Genomic DNA, 21,437 nt, shown 5'->3' with positions numbered 1-21,437 from the left:
CTGGCTCCGAGTTTCAGTATGTTCTGAGGAGGTGACACGGCTGTCCTTTAGCAAAGAGCCATATGAGAAAGTGATCAGTGCCTCAAACTCCATCAGAAGAAAGGAAACCCAGTGATCAGATCTCCCCCTGCAGCCAAATGCCCCATCTTTACTTACAGAAGTTTACTCCTTCTCTGGGAAGGACTCATCATCTCAAAAAAAAAAAAAAAAAAAAAAAAAAAAGTCTATAGCAGCAAGTTGAAGAAGCAGTGAACAGATGCACTGGGAACATGCAAAGAACCCTGCTTGTGAATTATTGAGCAACTTGTCCATTATGGCTTCTAATATTTTAGGCAAACTTGGGATTTCTGAAAAGTGATGCCAGACCCTTTAGATGAACATGAGAGTTGGGAGAACTACATCTTACCCTTTCCTTACCGGGTTGGGATTATAACGGTTTCGGTGAATACATTTTTGTTTTTTATTTTAAAAGAAGAACATTTCCCTTCCACCTTCTCTCTCCAGCTCTAGATCAACACATACAGGTTAAGTCTGGTGAGAGCAATAGTGAGTAGACCCACAACTCCATGATCAGGGATCGAATGCTAGAAATATAGATTTAGTTAAATCTGACTTTTCTTTACTCGGTGCTTTCTATCAGACACCATCCATTTCATAAAATGGCCTATGTCCTGTCTAAGCTCCCAGTGAAAAGGGAGGCACAGAGAGCTACAAAAATAACCTTAAGGCAAGATTAATGTGATACCTCTAAAAAGAGAAGAACAAATACACTGTAGTGATTATAGGCACTGGCTGTGGATGCAGACTGCCTGGGTTGTTATTCTGGCTCTACCTATCACTGTCTATGTGGACTCAAAAAACTACATACCCTTCTCTACCTCAGTTACTCCACCTGTATAATGGGAATAGTAGGGCTACTGGGAGAATGTGGCACAAATGAAAGCATTATCAATATTGGTGTAACTATTACTAGAATATGTAATACATAGGGGCCGATTATGAGTATAATAAGGATCTGAGAAAGCAGAACAGAGAAATGAAATCTGCAGCCAAGTTCTAAAGAACAATAAAGATTTTTCTGTGTGGCAGAGAAAAAGAAGGATATCTGACAAATAGAGATTAACCTAGCAAGGCTTGGAGGGAAGCGAAAAGAAAGTGGGTGACAGCTAAGTATACTCGTGGTGATGACACAGTACCAGGCATCCAAGCTGCAGATACAGGAGGTGCAGAGGAACTAACAAACACAGAGCAAGGGAGGCTGGGATCCGAGGAGGGCTGGGGAAGCCAGACTACAGAGCTAAACATCACCCTGTAGGCAACAACAGCCCAAGAGGCAGGATGTCATAATAGTTAAGAACATGGATTCTGCATCTGAATCTTGCCTCTGCCTCTTAAGAGCTGTGTGACCTTAGACAAAGTACCTAATCTCTCCAAGTTTCCACTTTTTCGCCTGTTAAAATGGGTTGTAGTGATGATTAAACGAGTGTTCAAATGCACAGTGTGTAGAACAGATCTAGGCACACAGTGACATATGTAGCATCTGTTTATAAAAGGCCTATGTCAACGGAGATAGCCCTGCAGAAAATTCTCAGCAGCTGGCAATGACACAGTCAAGGATTTGAGACTGCTTTTCTACTGTTCAAAACACAGCTTTTTTGACAAAAGCTCCCATGGTCCATGAAAACAATCAACTTCAAAGGAACAGACAAAGTCAAAATTGGCATGAAACACACACACACACACACACACACATACACACACACACACACACACACTACTAGGTGACATGACTCTGAATTAACCTAGACTTTATCAGACCTGGGTTCTAGGCAAAGTGGCAGAATGCACCATTTAGGAGATGGATCCACACTAACTTCAAATGATGCAAAAGGTTGGGATATGTATTGGTGAGGGGAAGAAGAAGAGTTGAATGTTCAGTCATGACTGCTGAGACAATGTCTAGGACAAGAACTTACTTCCAGATCCATCCTTGACTCTAGGTCCTTCAGGTTTGGCTTCAGAAATAATGTTTGCGTTGGCATTATTCTCCATCTCAATCACAAAGTCACTGTCTTCTTCGAACTCAGGGTGGCTAAAGATCCAGTCCAGTGCTCTTTCCAGGTTATTATTCTAATAAAATAAAACATTTTTATGATGCATGCAGTCCCTGGGCCTCATTAAATCTTGACCGTTTGAACCAGATGACTAGCAGATAGGGCAAGAAGCTTGAATTCATTAGTCCTAAGTGCCTCTGAGCAAGAAGCTCTGACTCTGCATATGATATGCAGGCATTCTGCAAGTCTCCTGACCCAGGCTTGTGACTGGATTCACTGGGAACCAGTTCTAAGCAGCCCATCAGCATTCCAAAGCCCCTGTCAGTCTTGGATCAGCATTTCTGCAAGGAGATACTGATCATGATGCTGCAGGATATTCAAAGGGATGGCAGTCAAGTGCAGCCCCTTCTACAGCCCCAGAGACAGCACACACTACCTGCCCTAGCAACTGCATTTTCTGCAGATAATTCTACAAGATAGCAGGGGACCCACCTCTGTACTTTGTTATATCTCCTCTCCCCAAATGTTGGGAGAATGGTTGAGCTGCAGTAGAGACAACTAATGCTTTGGTTAATGAGTTATTGTTTTAAACTGACCTCTATGCAGCTCAAATCAATTCACCATGGAAGCATTTCTGTCTTCCCCTATTTGTGATCCCACTAGCAGGTTAAAGAACTTGTTTAGACATAGACACTCCAAGGAAACCCTCTAGCAAATAAAATTAGTGAGCACAAGAAAGTACCCTAAGTGAGAAACTCCAATTGAGATATTTTGAGCATTTTACAAAGACACATCATTCCAGCCACCATCCCATGAGCCAGTCAAGAACCAATGTGACTTCTGCAACAGATCCTACGAGGTATACCCAGTCAGGATAGGCATGGAGGAACAGGTGACAGACATCCACTCAAAAATGGACCAAGATGTGGCAAGGAAGGGTGGGTTAAAAAAAAAAAAAGTACTTTCCCTGAATATTAAATAGATATCATATTGCAAAAAGAAGATTTCTAACCATGTTCCAGTTTCACGGTCCTTTCTTTCCTGATAATATCAGGACATTCCTAAGTACTGGAAAAACCTTCTCTTTAAAGAGAAAAACAGCAGCAGAAAATTCTAAGGTGCCATTCCATCTTCTATGGGGGCTTTCAAGAGACATTTCTCCAATGTCTCGACATCAGAAAAGCATCGCTTTCACCTAAAGAACTTTCTTACTGAACATGGACTCATGCATCCCTCTTGGTTCTAAGGCTACAGCAAGCTCCAGGTCAAATCTGTGATCCAGATAATATGGAGTTTCTTGCAGTGTGGTCATCTTGCCCTAGATTTATAATCTCTTTATTCTTAAATCCAGTGCATGATTTCTTCAATCATTTAGATTAACTTTACATACACTATATGCTTGCCAGTTTTTATGGGCCAAGTCAGATAAATGTGATTTAAAATGACCAAAGAACATTACAAAGTCTCATCTGCTCTGAAAGAAATACAAACCACCTTCAATAGGACAGGGGTGTCCACACACCCAGTCCCTGACACTCACCGTTGCTCGTAGCGCCTGCACAGCCTGATTTCGCTGGAATCCCATGGAGGTGATGATAGCTACGATCTCCTCTGGAGGTTGATTGTCCAATCCAGTAGCACCAAATACAGAGGCTCCAGCAGATGCTGCTCCTCCATAACCAGGGATGGTCAGCGGTTCAGCAAAATCTGAGGAAAATGAGAAAATGATCACACTCCAGACTCTTTCATTTATTTTATTTTATTTTTTTTTGTCTTGAAATAAACAACATTTTAGAGATAAGAAGGAAAAATACCTACAACATTAACAACATCAAGTCAGTCTGGGACTGGTATAAGGAAAGATGTAGATCAACTGAACAGAATTGAGAGTCTAGAAATAATCCCATCTATCTACGGTAAACTAATTTTCAATGAGACTATTCAGTGGGAAAGGCCAGTCTCTTCAACAAAGGATGCTGGAACAACTGGCTAACCACATACAAAATGATGACGTCAGACCCCTACCTCATACCATGAGCAAAATTAGCTCAAAATGCGTCTCTGATCCAAAAGTAGGGCCTAAAACTATAGAGCTTTTAGAAGAAAAGGGAATGTAAAATGGTTCAGCCCACTGTGTAAAACTGTTTTGCAGTTCCTCAAAAAGTTAAACATGGGGTGACCACATGACTGCAATTCCTCTCAGGAGAATGAAAACATCTATTCACACACAAAAAGAAAACATGTACACAATGTTTACAGCAGCATTCTTAATAAAAGATAAAAAGTGGGAAGAACCCAATTGTCCATCAACTTATGAAAGGATAAATAAAATAAGGTATGTCTGTATAACAGAATATTATTTGGCTTAAAAAGTAATGAAGAACTGATTTACGCTGACAACACATGAACCTTGAAAACATGATGCTCTTATATGATTATATTTAGATGAAATGTCCAAAAGAGGAAAATTCATAGTTCCAAAAAGTAGACTCAGGTCACCAGGGTCAGGGAAGAGCTGAAGAAGGACTGCTAATGTGGACAGGATTTCTCCAGGGTAGACAAAAGTGTTCTAAAATTAGGTAGTGAAAATGGTTGCATAACTGAATGTATTAAAAACCCTCAGAATGGAGACTTTAAATGGATAGACATGAGAATTATATCTTAATAGAGTAGATAAAAGAAAGGCTAACTAAAGGGTCTCTGTTCCTTTAGGCAGATGTTTCCATTTGAAATTTCATCGACTCTTCATTAGAAGTATATCCCACAGCTGGGCGCAGTGACACACGCTTATAATCCCAGCAGCTCGGGAAGCTAAGGCAGAAGGATTGGGAGTTCAAAGCCAGCCTCAGCAACTTATCAAGGCCCTATGCAACTCAGTGAGACCCTGTTTCACCGAGTTGCATGGCTCAGTGGTGACACACCCCAGAGTTCAAACCCCAGTTAAAAAAAAAGAGAGAGAGAGAGATGGATAGCCTACATCTATCTAACAATCATTTTGCTACTGCAAATTAAAATAAATGAATAAAGGGACAAAGTATGCCTCAATAAAGCTGTTATTTAAAAGAAGAGAAATAAAGACAAAGATTGTGACTTTGTCTACTATTATAGCAGATCATGAGCTGAAATGTTATTTTCCTGGGGACAAATCCAAAGGGGACAGAGAAGAACCAAGGCTTAGCATTACCAAGCATCAGACTCCAAAGCCATTCCACAGTCCCACCACTTACCCGGCTCTTCCATGTGAACAATGATCCAGTTGAAGGCCACCTCGGCTCCCATGTTTCCCGTGAAGTACACAGCCTTCCGACACGCTTCCAGAGGGAAGCCCATCTCGGCCAGCTGCATCACTGATGACTCATCGATGTCGGAGGCTGCAGAACAGGGTGGGACACTCTCATGTGAAACGGTCACTCTCCATTTCTTCTCATCTTAGTTGCTCTTCCCCCCTTATCCACAGGCTACCCAAATAAAGCACTCTTCTGTTGGTGTTAAATAATGGCTCATTTTGTCCTAAGCCATCTAAATCATCAACTATTTAAGGGAGGAAATGGCATCCTTAACCTCCATTCACATTTGAGGAAACAGAGGCTCAGAGATGGTAAGTAAATCATTCCAGTCACACAGGCAAAAATGGCAAAGCCAAGGTTCCAACTCAGGGCTGAGTGGCTGTCACGTTCCTGAGCCTCGAGGGGCTACCTAATCATCACGGCATTGGTTTACATTTACTGCTTCCTCGACTCACAAAGAATGGTTCCCACCCAGGAAAGGCTAAACACACACACACACACACACACACACACACACACGCACGCACATACACGCACGCACACACACATGCACACGCACACACACACACACACACAGAAAAATGACACTCTGCTAAACTGTCACAGAAAAATAACTACTGAAATATTTTAAAAGGTACATACGGTCTATCAATTGGTTCATCAGCCGATCTGGAAATTAAGGGAGAGAGCAGAAAATGAGACTAAGCCCTGACCAAGAGTTTTAGAAAAAGAAAAACCATCAATCCAGGGCATTCCCTAAACCCTTCACCCCTAAGGGCTCCACACAGACCACTGCAGTCTTCATAACATAAAGTGATTACAGTAATGAGGGAAAATAACAGGTTTGGGGCATTTAGAACTGATAAGACATAATGTTCTGATTAGCATCTTCGTGAACTCAATTTTTCTCCCAGTATTTTTAAGAAGAACTCTGTATAATTACAAACCAAGGACTCTGTTAGATTGGAAAGCATGAGAGCTATGCTCATTAACCAGCCTGTGCTTCTGTGATGCTCATACATCTCCTTCCTACCCCCTCTCAGGAACCACCTGTCCACATGACCCAGAGGGCCTCCTGTGCAGTTCCCTTCTCACCTGTCTCTACAATTTAGCACGTGACTTTGCATTAGAGAACAATTTAACAGAGTCCTGCCTTGAATCCTATCTCACTGCTTGGGCATTCCTCTCACCCTTCTGCAGGACTGAACATCAGCAATAACCTTCACTACTCAACTGATGGGAAACCTGGCAGAGGAGCCCAGAGGGCCCTATCATTATTAGCTAATTTACCTAATGAACTCATTAGGAAGACAAACGGCAAACAGGTGAGCAAGCAAAGCCAGAATGAAACTGATTTAATCAAAAGAACTAAGCTAATAATTAAACCAAGAATTTTATGACACTGTTTTTGAACCCATGAAGGTAAAGCACCTATTTTTTTGCTTGTACTTTCACCTAGCCAGGTGCCGAGGCACACACCTGTGATCCCAGTGGCTCAAGAGGCTGAAACAGGAGGATCACAAATTCAAAGCCAGCCTCAGCAACTTAGTAAGGCATTAAGCAACTTAGCAAGACCCTTTCTCAAAATAAAAAAAGTAAAAGGGACTGGGACTGTGGCTCAGTGGTTAAGTGCCCTTGGTTCACTTTCTGGTACCAAAAAAAAATGATGTATTCTGAAGGCTGGGTGCAGCTCACTGGTAGAGCGCCTGCCTAACATGTGTCAGGCCCTGGGTTCCATCTCAGCACTGCAAAAAAATATAATAAAGTTCTAGATCCTGAGAGATGACCAATTTAGTGATCAGAGTAAGAGGAAACTCAAAACATGCCCTTGCTAAGAAGCAGTGACCAAGTTGGAGAGGTGAAATCTGATCCAGACTTTTTAAACCAACACACCCTGTTGAATGGCCCCTTTTGGTTGTCTGGAGGCATTGGCAAGAATAACACAGTCCCCTAGACTAAGAGCCACTAAAGACATCTCTTCCCCACAGGCAGGAAACAACTCCTTTTCCCATTTGGGGGAAGCAGAGGTGGAGTTGAAGGGAGAAAGCCACAGTCAGAGACAATACAACCTAAAAACTCTCCCCCTCAACTACTCATGATGGGTCTGTGCCCTTGTGGGGTGAATTTCTAGTTTAAAGTTGCAGCCACGCCTCAATTCTGTGTTATCTATGGTGGGCCACATCACAGGAAGGCAGCCACGGGACACCCTAAGAAAGTGATGGTCCTGTGGAGGAGGGTGGCGGGTGCAGCACATGCTCCTGGAGGCCGGGTACCTTTTGAGTCATCAGGAATGACTATGGGGGGACTGATGTCCGGAAGTTCCTCCTCTCCTGGCTGTAACCCCCTGGCTCGGAGGTGGCTGATGTCAAGTAGGTCTGGCATGTCAATAGAAACGTCTGCAAAAATGAGAGGCATAATATTCACAGGACTGTCCAAAACTCCATAATCACCTAATTATTTTTTTTTTGTTTTTTTTTTCTTTAATATTTATTTTTTAGTTCTCGGCGGACACAACATCTTTGTTGGTATGTGGTGCTGAGGATCGAACCCGGGCCGCACGCATGCCAGGCGAGCGCGCTACCGCTTGAGCCACATCCCCAGCCCATAATCACCTAATTATAAAACCAGGACTTCAGAATCTATCTGCATGTGTCTAGGCAGAGCTGAAGGAGCGGTCAGCAGACAGATCACCAGACCAGCAGATCCATCGAGACTAATGAGAGGTTAATGGAGAACTCGGGTAAGTATAGAGGGCAGCAGGATTTCCCACTGAAAGGAGAATAAATCCACTGAGCCAGAGGTCACAGACTGCCAGCTCACAGATCAGTCATAATTTAGACACATTCTATTTGATGTTTTTTAGATGATGGCAACATATTCCAATTTTTAAATCTTTAAAGTTCCTTTAAAGTTTCAGGTTTCCAACTTATTTTGAAATAGCATATTCTCATGTAGTAACAACCATCTGGAGTTGACCTTCAGCTTCTACTTGGACACTGGCGCTCTGACACAGACCCCACTCTTCCCTATTACCCCTACAACCCCAAGCATCATATTCACACTATTCGGATTCTTATGGTAGAGAGATGATTTTCTAATCTATGTCTTTACAAAGATCATGGCTGTGTATTTCTTATCCCAGCCTACTTCTTTCATTTAGTTTACTACACCCTGTCCTTAATAGGCATTTGAGTTTATAATCCTAGTTGACAGCTTTTCCAAATCATGATAGGTACTGTGATCATTCTAAGGTAATAAATAATGAAGTTCTAAAGAAATTAATTAAATCTCAAGTGCATGAGTCCTAGGGACACATTTTTCTTGAAGCCCTTTTTTGGTTCAGTTGTTATTATGTTGACTTACTCATATACAAAATTTATAATAGCATGTGGAGACTTAGCATTGCATATATTCAGATAAAATAATAACGAAAAACAAATTCAAATGCTGGGGCAGGATGTCTTATGGCAAGCAAACAGAACCTGAAAAAATTTTGTCCCCCAAACCATTTATGATACTGGGAATATATATCCTACTTTAGAACAACTCAAAGAACAAAGTCAAGTTTTTATTTAAATTTATTTTTTAATTTCAGGGGGAAGCAAAAATTGACCAGCAAAATTGATACAATTTTTCCTCATGAGGAAAATTCAGGTTCATTAAAAATTCAGTTTAGCCAGGCACAATGGTGCACACCTATAATCCCAGCAACTCAGGAGAATGAGGTAGAAGATTAAAAGTTTGAGGTCAGGGCTAGGATTTCGGGACCTGGGTTCGATCCTCAGCACCACATAAAAATAAAGGCACTGTGTTGTGTCCAACTACACTTAAAAAAATAAATATTTTTTTTAAAAAAGTTTGAGATCAGCCTCAGCAACTTATCGAGGCCCTAAGCAACTCAAGGAGACCATGTCTCAAAATAAAAAGATAAAAAAGGCTGGGGATATGGCTCAGTGGTAAAGAGCCTCTGGGTTCAATCCCCGGTGCCAAAAAAAACAAAATAACCTGTTTAGCTTTAGGACTCCATGAAATTCAGAAAATCAATAAAGTTTGATTCAAATTTTTGTTCCTTATAGAAATTCCAAGGATAAGGAAAAATAAGAAAACTGTTTCCTAAGTAGGCCAAAGCCTTTAGAACAAATCAGTTTCTTCTCTCAGGTAACTAAAGGCTCTCTCAGGGTCCAGCAGAGAAGCTGGGTGATCCGCATCTGCTCTCAGCCCCACTCCACCCAGAAAACTACCCCAGCAGCCAAAGCAAGAGCCCCTGGTTTTCAGTGGCCCTCTCCAACACGACTTCCCTTGGCAAACAATGGCCTCGTATCTGACAGTGCCCAGGGGTCCTGGGAATCTCTCCAGTGGATTTTACATTCTTTTTACCTATCTCCTCTGGCAAGTGCTTGGTTAGCCATAAGACTTGCCCTGTTTTGTTTTCTTTTGTTTCCATAAGTGTACAGTTGCATAGAAACTGTAAGACAGGCAGTCGTAAATACCTGCTTGGGAAACTACACAACACAGGGTAAAACTATACATCTTTTCCACAGCACGGAGGGCAGCCTAACAGCCTTCATATTCAATCCCGATTGTAAGAAAAAGGTTTTAAGCATTGTCTTGAAAATTAAACTCTAACAATGGTCAAGGGCCTTTAAAATTAGCAAGAATAAAGCCCAATGAAGTCAGAATCACGTCCCATTTTTGACTGTTTAATGCAACCATTTCTATTAGATTATTAAGGAGATTTGTGTGATTTAAGGAAATGTCACTAGCTACAGCCAACTGCCTCAGAGGCAGAGGAGGGATGCTAGGAAGAAGGCATATCTCCAACTAAAGCTACTCAAAGTGTGGTCTTTGGGCCAGCAGCACCTGGGAGCTTGTTAGAAGGAAGGACAATCTCAGTCCACCCCAGACCTGCAGAATCAGCATCCACATTTTCCTGAGATCCCAGGTAATTTGTATGCACGGGAGTAGGACAGGAGAGCCCAGCTTTCACTCTCAGAATCTGGTCATTTCTACACCCATTACTGGAGGGGAGTGGACTGGTATGTGGTCATTTTAATCATTAGTGCCTATCCTGTATTCAAAAGGGAAAGGCAGGAATATTGCAAAAAAGAACGTGATGGAACTATTTGTGGAGTCAATTACATGGGCTCCGTCATAGGCCATGTGTTTTAAATGGCAAAGTTGACATTTTAAGCAAAAGCATGCAAAAAGATACATACCAAATTTTTTGGGAACCCAGTCAAGACCAAAAGTGAACTTCTTTATCTGCACGACCAAGTAGTCTGGGAATGAGGCAAAGCGGGATGTTCTGAGAAACACAAGGGGAATACAACAATTAAATGAGGTAAAAAAAAAAAAAAGTGAATACAATTCATGAAGCAAAATAAGCTGTGTCTAAAGCACACCTAACAATTCCTGTGATTGGCTGGAGCACACACACACTCAAACACAGTCATAAAAGTGTGCACACACTCATTCCTGCTCACTCCATCTGGCCTCTCCCCAAGAAGAAAATGTTTAATGTGGAAGAATCTTGTCCCTTGAGAATGATTGAGCCCATTTCAAAATTATTATTTTCACTTTGCTGTAACACTTTATATTTCTGAAACATACTTTCAAGCATTTGTTTTTCTAACCTCCTTACTGAAATATAGCTTCTGTGTTTGTAGGTGTTCAGAGGCGTGTGTGCTTTATAGCACTGAGTGGCTATAAAGCTCCCTGAGTGATCCTGAAACACCTATCCCTCCATTCCCACTGAGAATCACTACCTAACCACACAGAATTGGCATATGGACAGCTTACTGGAACTTTGGTTGAGGTGGACTATTGGAAATTCCAGGGCCTCATTAAATAGTACTGCACCTAAATCCATTGATCCTAAAGGTAGCTATGTTATGGGACAATTATATAATCTATCTAAATCTGAGACTTAAAATTTAAAACTAATAAATGTGTGCAATATCTTGTGTTCTCTCAAACTTTCAGAAAGCTCAAAATACCTGGGCTTGGGTTTGACAGTTTTATGCAGATTATTCAATTTGTATACCAAATTCACAGCCCAGGATTAGCTCATTCACTCCACATTTATAACTCTTTTTTTTTTTTTGTAGTCAATGTGGGTGTGGTAGGAGTGTGTAAAAAAGAAAATGAGTACTAGACAAATATTACAAGTAAAGATTCTAGAACTCCCTCGCAAAGACCCCACTTTTCAAATCTGAACCCCCCGGGGGCCTTCTATTTAGAATGCATCAGCTCATAATTCACAAAGCAAATGCAATGCTGCCCTCTAGTGTAAAAGATAAGCAATAGCATAGGGCAGAGAACACTACAAAAAGAGTGGAAAGATGTGGATTCGGGTCTTGGCTATGTCCCTCAATGTACTCCAAATCTCAACAAATCATTGACACTCCTGAGGCTCTGTTTATACACCTTAAAAATTGATTTATTAATAAAATCTACCTTCCTTGGCTGTGTAATGTTCATGAAATAGTATAAAACCACTTGGCACAACAGAAAATATGATATATGCCTAAGAAATTGCCATGAATTTTGTTAATCCTTGAGGTCTAAGACACTGAATCAATGTATTGCTGACTTTTATTTTACCCCAGACAAGTTATGTAAGCCTCTCTGTCTCCCAAATTCTCCATCACAAGGATGGTAGGCGGCTATAGGCAATAACATAAGGGAGCCGTCCAGAAAACAGGAGCTTTGTCATGCTAAGAAAATCCTGGCTCTCTCCAGAAATTGATATTATCTCTAATTAGGTTTTTCAATCTTCTGAGAAGCAGGAATAAACATCACTCTTATTCAAATGTAGCAAAGTCCTCAATTTCAACAAAATCCAACAAACTCCACTGGAATTATATTTTCAACTAATGCAAAGATGTTACTTTTCTGACCTTCTCTTCTTACAGTAAGTTAAAATCTGGAAAATACCTAACAGTGAATTTCACCAAAAGTCATCACTAAATCAATGATTTTAAATATGATGCAGGAGTCCTGAGGCTCTTGCCATGGCTCTGGGTCAGCATCTAGGTAAAGTTTTAGCTGCCAAATCTATGTGGATGGTGGGCAATGTGTGGTTGGGGAGGGCATGGCGGGGGTCATTTGACGCATCACCTAAGAGGGTGAGAGGACAGGACACATGTCTCCTCACTGGATTCACCCTAAACATTCTTTATTTGTCTCTACAGCCTCAATAGGGGTTCTAGTTGACCCTACACATAGCAACTGCTCAATATGAACCTGTTCATTTCATCTCAAAAGTAACAGTGTTCTACATCCATTAATCCCTATTCAGGGTCATAAAATTTGTTAAATATAACAATGTCATAAATTATGCTCTTTTACATACTCTTTTGTTCCGAAAAAATCAATTCCTGGAATTAAAATTTTTCTTGAAAGCCGTGCATTTTTAAGAAAAGCTATCAGTATACAAATCATTCCACTGGTCTAAATGAACATATAATTTACTTCAAATAGTCATTATGGGAATTAAATGAGTTAAAACACATAAAACCCTTACGAGTAGGCCCTGACAACATTATTTAAAATATGCCAATTGTTCGCTAATTACAATTAAGGCAAAAATACTATGAAGACTTTTTATTAAAAAAAAATACAAGCTACCCCTCTCCCTAAAATGATTGTCTATTTTATTAAAAATTTGGCAAATAAAACACACAAAAAAAAAATTCTACCCCTTTTAATAAGTACATTGAAAAATACGATAATTTGGGCTGGGGATGTGGCTCAAGCGGTAGCGTGCTCGCCTGGCATGCGTGCGGCCCGGGTTCGATCCTCAGCACCACATACCAACAAAGATGTTGTGTCCGCCGAGAACTAAAAATAAATATTAAAAATTCTCTCTCTCTCTCTCTCTCTCCTCTCTCACTCTCTCTTTAAAAAAAAAAAAAGAAAATACGATAATTAATCAACCACTCATATAATTCAAGCACCCCAAAAAAGGAAAGATGAAGATTAATAACATTGGAATCCTGCAGTCCCTCTGTGCCGGGCACTGTGCACAGCATTTCTAGTGGCTTAGCTGGCTTAATCTTCACCCTAACTCTGGGAAGAAAGTTCCGGTATTATCCCAGTTCACAAATGAGGAACCCAGGGCCTGGGGAGGTGAGGTCAAGTGGCCAAAGTCTAGACTGGAGATTCAAGGGCCACACAGCTGACCTAGAGGGTGTGCTCTAGAGCCTACACCACGCTCTTCTCTGCATGACTGATAAAGGGGGAGTGGAAATCTCTCCCTCTCAAACCTTTACTGAGAGCTGTTTGAGGGCAGGAGACAGGTCTTGCTCCTCTTGCTGTCTAGAATGTATCAGGGGAGCAATAACAATTGCTGGGTGAATGAACATTTCATACCCTAAATGTTCTTCCCAGACATGGTCCATTTGGGACCACATAAGGGAAGGGCCATCATGTCTGGACCACAGTGACCCATGAAGTCCACCAAGATCTTCAGGACACCTTTTGCCTCTTTCTGGCCTTTCAGGCTCTAGGTCTAATGAAAGAAACGTTCAAGTTCCCAAATTAACAATGTATAGGCTGAGTCACGGCCTTCCCTGATGGAAATAAAGAAACAAAACTAATAATGTTTAGAGTCCACTAACTGATTTTCCCAAAGACAGTATTTAAAACATGATCAAGCATATTAAAGAACAAGGAAATCCATATACGCATGTTAAGGAATAGGAGGTCCTTACATAGTACAGCATTTAAGAACTTAATCTCTAAACTCAGTCAGACCTGAATGAATCTCAAGTCTACCCTTTGCTGGCCAATTACTTCTTTTATTTCCTCATCTGTAAAATGGGAGAGTAACGTACACTATGAAGAGGACTAAATGCGATAACCAATGGGAACTGTCTGACTCATGCTCTGACAATAAATGTTCAATAAATGATCATTGTTTTATTACTTTTAACATTTTTTTTCTTTCCAACAAGAACCATTTTTTCCATTATCATACACCTACTACTAATTATTTCACGTATATATATTTTAAAAAAAAACTCAACAGGGCATTGTGTGTCTGCAGAGAAATAGCTACTTTGAAGCACTATAGAAACTCCTCAAGGATTCTAGATGTTAGCACAGCCCACAACTGAATATTTTGGTAGCATTTGATGGAGACATTTCTCCACTACAGATGGGAGAAGAACACTGGGCAGTGACTTTGCCCAAAACCCAAGATAAGCCGAGAAGTGCACACAGAAGAATCCGGATCTCCTGAACACCAGCATAGGGCTCAGAGGATCCGTCCATCTGTGGAAAGCGAATGCCTTCCAGCCCCATTTTAAAGATGGGTCTTTTCCAAGTGTTGAGAAGGCTCCTTCCTGGCAGGACACATGCGGGGAACGGCAGGCCTGGACAGCGTATCGTACCCAGCACTCTAAGGCACCAGGTCACTGTTCTGAAGAGCAGAGAGGAGTGGCCAGGGTCCAGGGAAAGGAAGAACACTTCCATTCTGCAGCTTACACCTGGCCTGGGGCTTTCCAGGCTCCCAGATCCATGATCCCTTTCTACCCCCCATACAAAATCACAACAAAAGCATAAAGAGAAAAGAACAAATGTTTGAAGAATCTTCAATTCATAGTGAATGATTAAAGAAAAACTTCTCCATCGCTAATGGGCTGTGAGGGTTTCTCACTGCCCAAAGGTGTCTCCAAGTTACAGTGTCTCTCAAATGCCAGCTACCCACTGTCATCAGCAAGGACACACAAATACACACGCATGCACAAACACAACACAACATAAATATCTACACACACACACACACACAAAAAAAAAAAAAAACCATAACCGGGAATCCTGGGATGAAAACTTACCCCAAGATGGATAGCTAACAACTAAATGAACTATTAGTAGAACTCATTTGAGTATGGATCTTTTTAATTTTAGGAAAATATGGCTTCGGTTTTTTTCTGTTTTGAAATCACTTGTCTTCCTTTCCCATTTTTAATATGTGAAATCTCTAATCTGAAATAAAGCAGAATCCTGAGAGATGGGTTTTGCAGAGTATAACTGATTCCAGACTTGACTGCTCGTTGAGGTATGGTAAAAACAGTCAGCAAAAACTCTCCAACCTTCACTCAGCTTTGTTTGCATCAACTGAGAGTTCAGACTTAGCCTCAGAGAAGGCCAAAGAATATCTAAAAGAAGCAAAACTCCCAGAGCCAAACTTGCAGACCCTCCCTCATTTCATACGACTATAACTCTTTCTGAAATTAAGTGCAGCAACAAATAGTATGTTAGCAAGGACCGACTGTGTCAAATCAATTAAGGTGCCAAGTACAGAAAAAAAAAAAAATTGCATGAATCTGACAACCAGCTTCACAATATGAACAGAGGACATCTCCTGACCAAGTCCTGATCAGCTCCTTTGAACAATCTTCAGAAGCCCTTATCCCCACTTTGAGTTGCCCTGAGACTCCGAGTCTTCAAATGGGAACACAGTCAACCAAGTTCAAAGCCAAATCTTGATTACAGAACTAAAAGATACCCCAGTGGAGTTGAAATACTGAAGCCTGACATAAAGAGTTTTATAATTTCTTCATTAATCATCATTCTTGTCACATGGGGATAGGGATGTTTCTTGACTGTAAGCTCATCACACCAACAAAAATTCAGAAAAGAAAAAAAATTAAAAAGAAAGGCAAATTCCTAACAAAGAACAAACCAAAATGTTGCACTTAAAAAAAAAAAAAAGAAAAAAGAAACAGCACTCCCTTTCCCTCTTAGTGCATAATATAAAATATAAGCCTGCCTTAAAGGACAGGTCTCAGGTAGGTGCAATCCTTGACCATCAGATTGTATGACTCATAATCCAATCCCACCACACAGGAACAAGCATGTGCAGACTCCTGGAACACCCTGCCTCCTCTCCCTTACCCCGTCCCCACCTCTCAAGGCCCCTCCCTCCTCGCCCCACGACCACACACACTCACTTCACACCCGCAGACTTTGCTTGGAGGGCGCTGCTCCAGAAATCATCAACATTTTCTGGTTCAGAAAAGGCCTGAAGGCAGGCACTGAAGGGTATCTTGGCTCGCACCAGCTCAGGAAGGGGTCTTCTGTTGGCTTCTGCTTCCCTTCTCGTTAGTTCATAGGCAATCAGTTCATCTGAATGAGAAAAAAAAAAAGAAGAAGAAGAATGACCTTGCAATCCCTCTGGTCTTCTTGAAAAGAAAAACCTCCTCTTTGAACAAACTTCCCTGAAGGCTTCTTGGGCTAGGTCAGGGTCTGAGAGAGAGAGATAATTGCCCTTCTCAGATCCAGATAAGGCTGATGCTCTCTGGAATGTCTTTGGAGTAGCACTGATAGGTTGCAACCAGTCATTCACCTTTTTCTCTTCCTGTTTGAGACTGTGCTTGGTTCAGATCATGCATGTGATATAATGGTGCATGAACCTGGTATTTCATTTGCCTAGAGGTCAATCCTGGAATTACCCAAATGCCATCCTCCAAAACACAGACCTTCACCCCAGAGAACTCTGAAGCTGAAAGAGATCCAAGGTCTCGCCTCTTCCCAAGCCCCTCACTCCCTTGTAAAGAAACTGAGGCCCAAGTTCAAAGCCAGTTAATCACTGACAAAGTCAGACTTAAAACCCTGATTAGCATGCCCCTGCTACTCACAAAGGAGGCCAGAAAGGGATATTAAATTGTGTCCAGTGGTCAAATCTTGCAAAGGATCAAACACAAAAACATGAACATATTCCTGTGAACTTTATAAACTTTATAAACTAAAATAAAATGACCAATGGAGGAGTTTTTAAAAAATAAATAAATAAAGAGAACTACAGCTCCTCACCATCACCAGACCCCACGGTACAACATTTTCTGATTTGGTTCCATCAGCAACTATGGTTGGTCACAGGTTCCAAGGTGTGGCGGGGCCAAGGAGGAGGATGAAAATGAGGACTGCAGTTTTCTGCCATCACACCTCCTGTGACAATCAACCTTGCCAAGACGCCTGCCTGTCAAGGATTGCAGCGCCTCAGATGTCAAAGCAGCCCACCTGTCCACCTGGAAGCCTCTCTGTATGATCCCTCCTTAAGTGATCAAATTCTGAGGGAAAAAGAAGTGAGTGCACAAGGAACCTCCCAGGAGTCAGCAGATCTGTCCCTGGAAACTAACTGCAGACAAAACTTCACAGGTATTTTGAATGGCCTTTCTGGTCAATTCTTTTATAACAAAAATTCATTCCTGACAGGTCAGTTTTTAAGCCCATTTATACACACATGTATTTTCCAATTTCATTTCCTATTTCATTTCCCTAGTCCACAATTACTTGATGATGCACTTATATGTGAGAAGAACATGAAGGGTTTCTAGGGACCAATTTCCAGGGACTAAATTGTAAATATCCTTTTGAGAAAAAAAAAAAAGATAGTTACTACCTTTAAATTATAAATGGTGAGTTAGAGACCATGGGACTGTGGAAGTGGCTAAAATCAAAATGGAGTCACTTTTGTCAAACCCTAACAACAAAAGTACACTAAGCAGGGAGGTTTTGAAAGAAGGGATGTCATCCTTATATGTCTGATAACAAGAACTGTCACAAAAGACTGTCGGAACCACAACCTCACACAAAGTCCACCATAACCTTGCACCGAAAATACTTCTGTAAGGACACCTGCCCAGAACTGTTCATTCTTCGACAGAAGCCACACTTATTACTGATCACTGAACCAAGGATTAATGTACAGAAACAACTCACATTATTCTCCTCATTTTGCCCTTCAAAACTTCCCCCTTTCCTCAACCTCTTGGAATACTTACAGAGTTTCCTAAAGCATGCACATTCCCTTTGCAATGCTGCTCCCAAATAAACCCACTCATCTTTGGGGAATCTCTCTGTTATTTAGACTGATGGAACTGAGCAGGACATGTAAGTCAGCAGCCCTGAGATGGGCAAGAGAGACCAATTAATCCCAGTTCTTAAAAAGAAACAAACCATACATCCCTTATTTCTCTACCTTGCATGATGGATAACAGCTTAAAAATTGGTCAAAAGCTATATGAGCTTATAGAAGATGGAAATCATTTCATCTGAAAATCATTATGATCATCACTTTCCAACTACAATAAGCTGACACTCTCTCTCTCTCTCTCTCTCTCTCTCTCTCTCTCTCATACACACAAACACACACACACACACACACACTGGAAAAGAGGTCACCCACGGAAATGTTGACCTTCACAAAAATGACCAGCTTCTAAAAGATAAGCAGTCCAATAGCCATTTTGCCTCTCTCTCCTCTGAGATATTAATTCTAATACCATTCCCCTATTTTGCCTGGGAAGGACTGGATCAGACTGATGGAAGGAGAAGAAACTTCCAAGAACTGTCAAGACTAAGGTATCTCTAGCTTGTTCTCCCTTCCCAAGTCTCTAGACCCTTCTAATGGGCCTTCTCCTACAAAGTGCCCTGCCCCAATTAACATCCCACTAGAGGTGCCATAAACAGTGCCAGATTCGAAAGCCGACTTATTTCAAGAGATTGACCTCCACTTACCTCTTTACACCAAAAAAGGCAGTCCTGACCTGATCGTTTCCCTCAGACCTCACAGCACAACCTATGAGGGATGTGTCAAAGAACCTTCTACGTCCACCATTATAAATAATTTCCCCCAAAGTCACACTGACTCCAACCAATTGGCCAAATTCATAGGCATTAAAGTAGGTTCCACCCAGAATGCCTCCATAAAACCTGCAATGCATTCCAAAGTCCCACAGGGATTAAGGAAAAGGTGACAGGTGATGTGCAAGCCAGATGCCGTCAGGTCTCAGCCCTGGCTGCTCCTGAGTCCCCCGCTTCTGCCTCTGGTGCAGGGTTTTCCACACAAAGCCACACGGGGCTGGTTTCCGGCTCTGGAACAGTTACCCTTGTTGGTTGCTGCTTCCATGGCCACGGGCAACTGCATCAGGTAATCCACCCTCTCCGTATAACGGACTTTCCGGGTCTGACAGCACTGAATACGCTCTTCCACCAAAAACCGAAAAACATCACTCGGGTTTTCTGAGCCGATGCGGTTCCTCTGAAGGTTGGATTATATCACATTAGTAAATTTAGCAATGTTTAACAGCCATGAATAAAAATTAACATAATATCGACTGTCAACCTACTATGAAGACCTGGCTTTTACTAAATATTTCCCCTGGTCATGACAGTCCATCAAAGTACTTTACAACAAAACACTGGAATTTATCTGACATCCAAAACTGGGAAATTGATTAAATAAGTTCTAGTTCATCTGTGAATGATATTATGCAGCCATTAAAAATCATGGAGGACCTGCGGGGCACAGTGGCAAACATCTGTAAATCCCTGCAACCTGGAAGGCTGAAGCCAGAGGATGGCAAATTTGAGACCAAGTCTCAGCAACTTATTGAGATCCTGCCTCAAAAAGTTTTTTTTTTCAAAGAATCAGTGTGGAAGAGAGATAGGGAGGTAACTCAGCAGTAGAGCACCCTGGGCTCAATCCCCAAGTACAAAAAAAAAAAAAATCATGGCCGAAGGACCAACATACATGAATGGAATTAGAAGAAAAAGAGGGTAGGACCCAAATGAAAAAGAAAGGGAGGAAATAATTGTCCTGGAAAAATTAAAGCATGTATGACGTGACCATATAGATGGATTTTGTAATCAGAAGGGGGGGGGATGGTTGTTTTTTAAGGGGAGACAAAGGCCTTAGGATTTTCAGTAGCTTTTAAAAACCACAGTATTTAATATGACTCAACTCTGCTGAGAGCAGTGTGACCTCTGAGCTGTGCAGGAGGACACCAAGTACCACGTGGGGTTCTCCAGGGGCTCTGTTTAGGGACCAAAAACAAGGGCCAATGAAATAATTGATAAACACTCCTATAACATGCACAGATTAAAAGAAACACTGGCAGATCCACCAGTCTCTGGAACCCAGGGCTTGAGGAATGGTCACATCAAGTGCCCTGGGCCCAGAGAGCTGCAAGGTAAGGAGAGTTGGGGTGTTCTGGTCACGCCACGGCGGACTCCCACACGCACTTCTACAGCTCTCTGAGCATTTTTGAAGACTCACCTCTACGAGATGCACCAAGTGCAAGAAAAATTCCTGGGCATCCTGCTGCCTGTTGGAGGAGAACTCTGGGTGGCTCTTGCTGACAAAGGCCTTAAACATGCGTGGAGAGATCCCATTCTGTTGAGGCTAAGCAGAAAGATAAAATCGACTTACAAAACCTTCTCACACATTGACAACCCTAAGAGCAGGCAGAGTAGAGCTGACCGTGAACTTCATTTCTCACATGAGATCACAGAAGCCCAAAAAGGGTAGATAAGGATGAAGGCTAACATGCACTGGGTGTTTAGCATCGGCCAGGCACTGCAGCCTTATGGGAGCATAGTCTGGGACTCTTTCTGTGGACTCAAGACTAAGGACAGTGGGTGATAAACACTCCACCTGTAAAGACAGACACGAGGCCCATCTTTATAGGACCTGCTACATGGTGGCCAAACCACTCTGTCACAGACCATTTCAGAGCTGACACATTAGGGAAGGTAAAAAGGGGGAGTGCTCCACAGTGTCTCTCCCTGCTCCCTGGGTACAGAAAAGAACCTCGAGCAAAGGTCAGGGTGTTTGCAAGGAAGGAAAATGGCATTGCATGGCCCTGTATCCCAAAGTCCTGATCCACCCTGCACTGTTTGTGGATCAGCACTCAGGGAGCTCCTGGGAGCTAGAGGGGCTTGCCCCTCACCTGGAGAAGCAGGAAGAGGCCAGCTGCAGCTGCCAGGAGGGCAGCATGAGGAGAGCAGGAGGCTGAGGCAAGCATGTCAGGACAAAGATAATGAACTTCCCCAGGGGCTAAGCGGGTAGCTCATAAGGCCTCCAGGCACCCCCCAAAAAGACCCAGCACATGCTGGTGGGCTGTCTCCCAGCAAAAGGAGGCTCAGGATGAGACCTGGGATGGAGGGTTACAGAGGTCAAAAGAAAGGACCTCAGGAAATGTCCTTGCAAGGTCTCTGAGATGGGGAGGTGAGATGTTGGAAGGGGCATCTCAAAAGAACCACTAATGTGTCCCCACAAAAAAAGGTCAGCTATGTCACAAAACAT

The 21,437-nt window shown here is 42.0% G+C and overlaps 1 protein-coding gene across 1 annotated transcript in view; it reads right to left on the bottom strand.

The window, feature by feature from the left end:
* Positions 1 to 21,437, bottom strand: part of Usp13 (ubiquitin specific peptidase 13) — a 103,580-nt gene that overhangs the window by 14,907 nt on the left and 67,236 nt on the right. Inside the window, exons 11-19 of the mRNA XM_026382922.2 lie at positions 20,409 to 20,534; positions 19,238 to 19,391; positions 16,300 to 16,474; positions 10,558 to 10,646; positions 7,615 to 7,737; positions 5,984 to 6,010; positions 5,282 to 5,425; positions 3,595 to 3,761; positions 1,977 to 2,130 (exon numbers count right to left, since the gene is read on the bottom strand). Coding sequence (XP_026238707.1) covers positions 1,977 to 2,130; positions 3,595 to 3,761; positions 5,282 to 5,425; positions 5,984 to 6,010; positions 7,615 to 7,737; positions 10,558 to 10,646; positions 16,300 to 16,474; positions 19,238 to 19,391; positions 20,409 to 20,534 — 1,159 coding nt within the window. The remainder of the gene's footprint in view (positions 1 to 1,976; positions 2,131 to 3,594; positions 3,762 to 5,281; positions 5,426 to 5,983; positions 6,011 to 7,614; positions 7,738 to 10,557; positions 10,647 to 16,299; positions 16,475 to 19,237; positions 19,392 to 20,408; positions 20,535 to 21,437) is intronic.

Source organism: Urocitellus parryii, chromosome 2, assembly GCF_045843805.1.
Source record: "Urocitellus parryii isolate mUroPar1 chromosome 2, mUroPar1.hap1, whole genome shotgun sequence".
NCBI classification, from domain to species: domain Eukaryota; kingdom Metazoa; phylum Chordata; class Mammalia; order Rodentia; family Sciuridae; genus Urocitellus; species Urocitellus parryii.
This window is presented reverse-complemented; position numbering and strand designations above follow the sequence as displayed.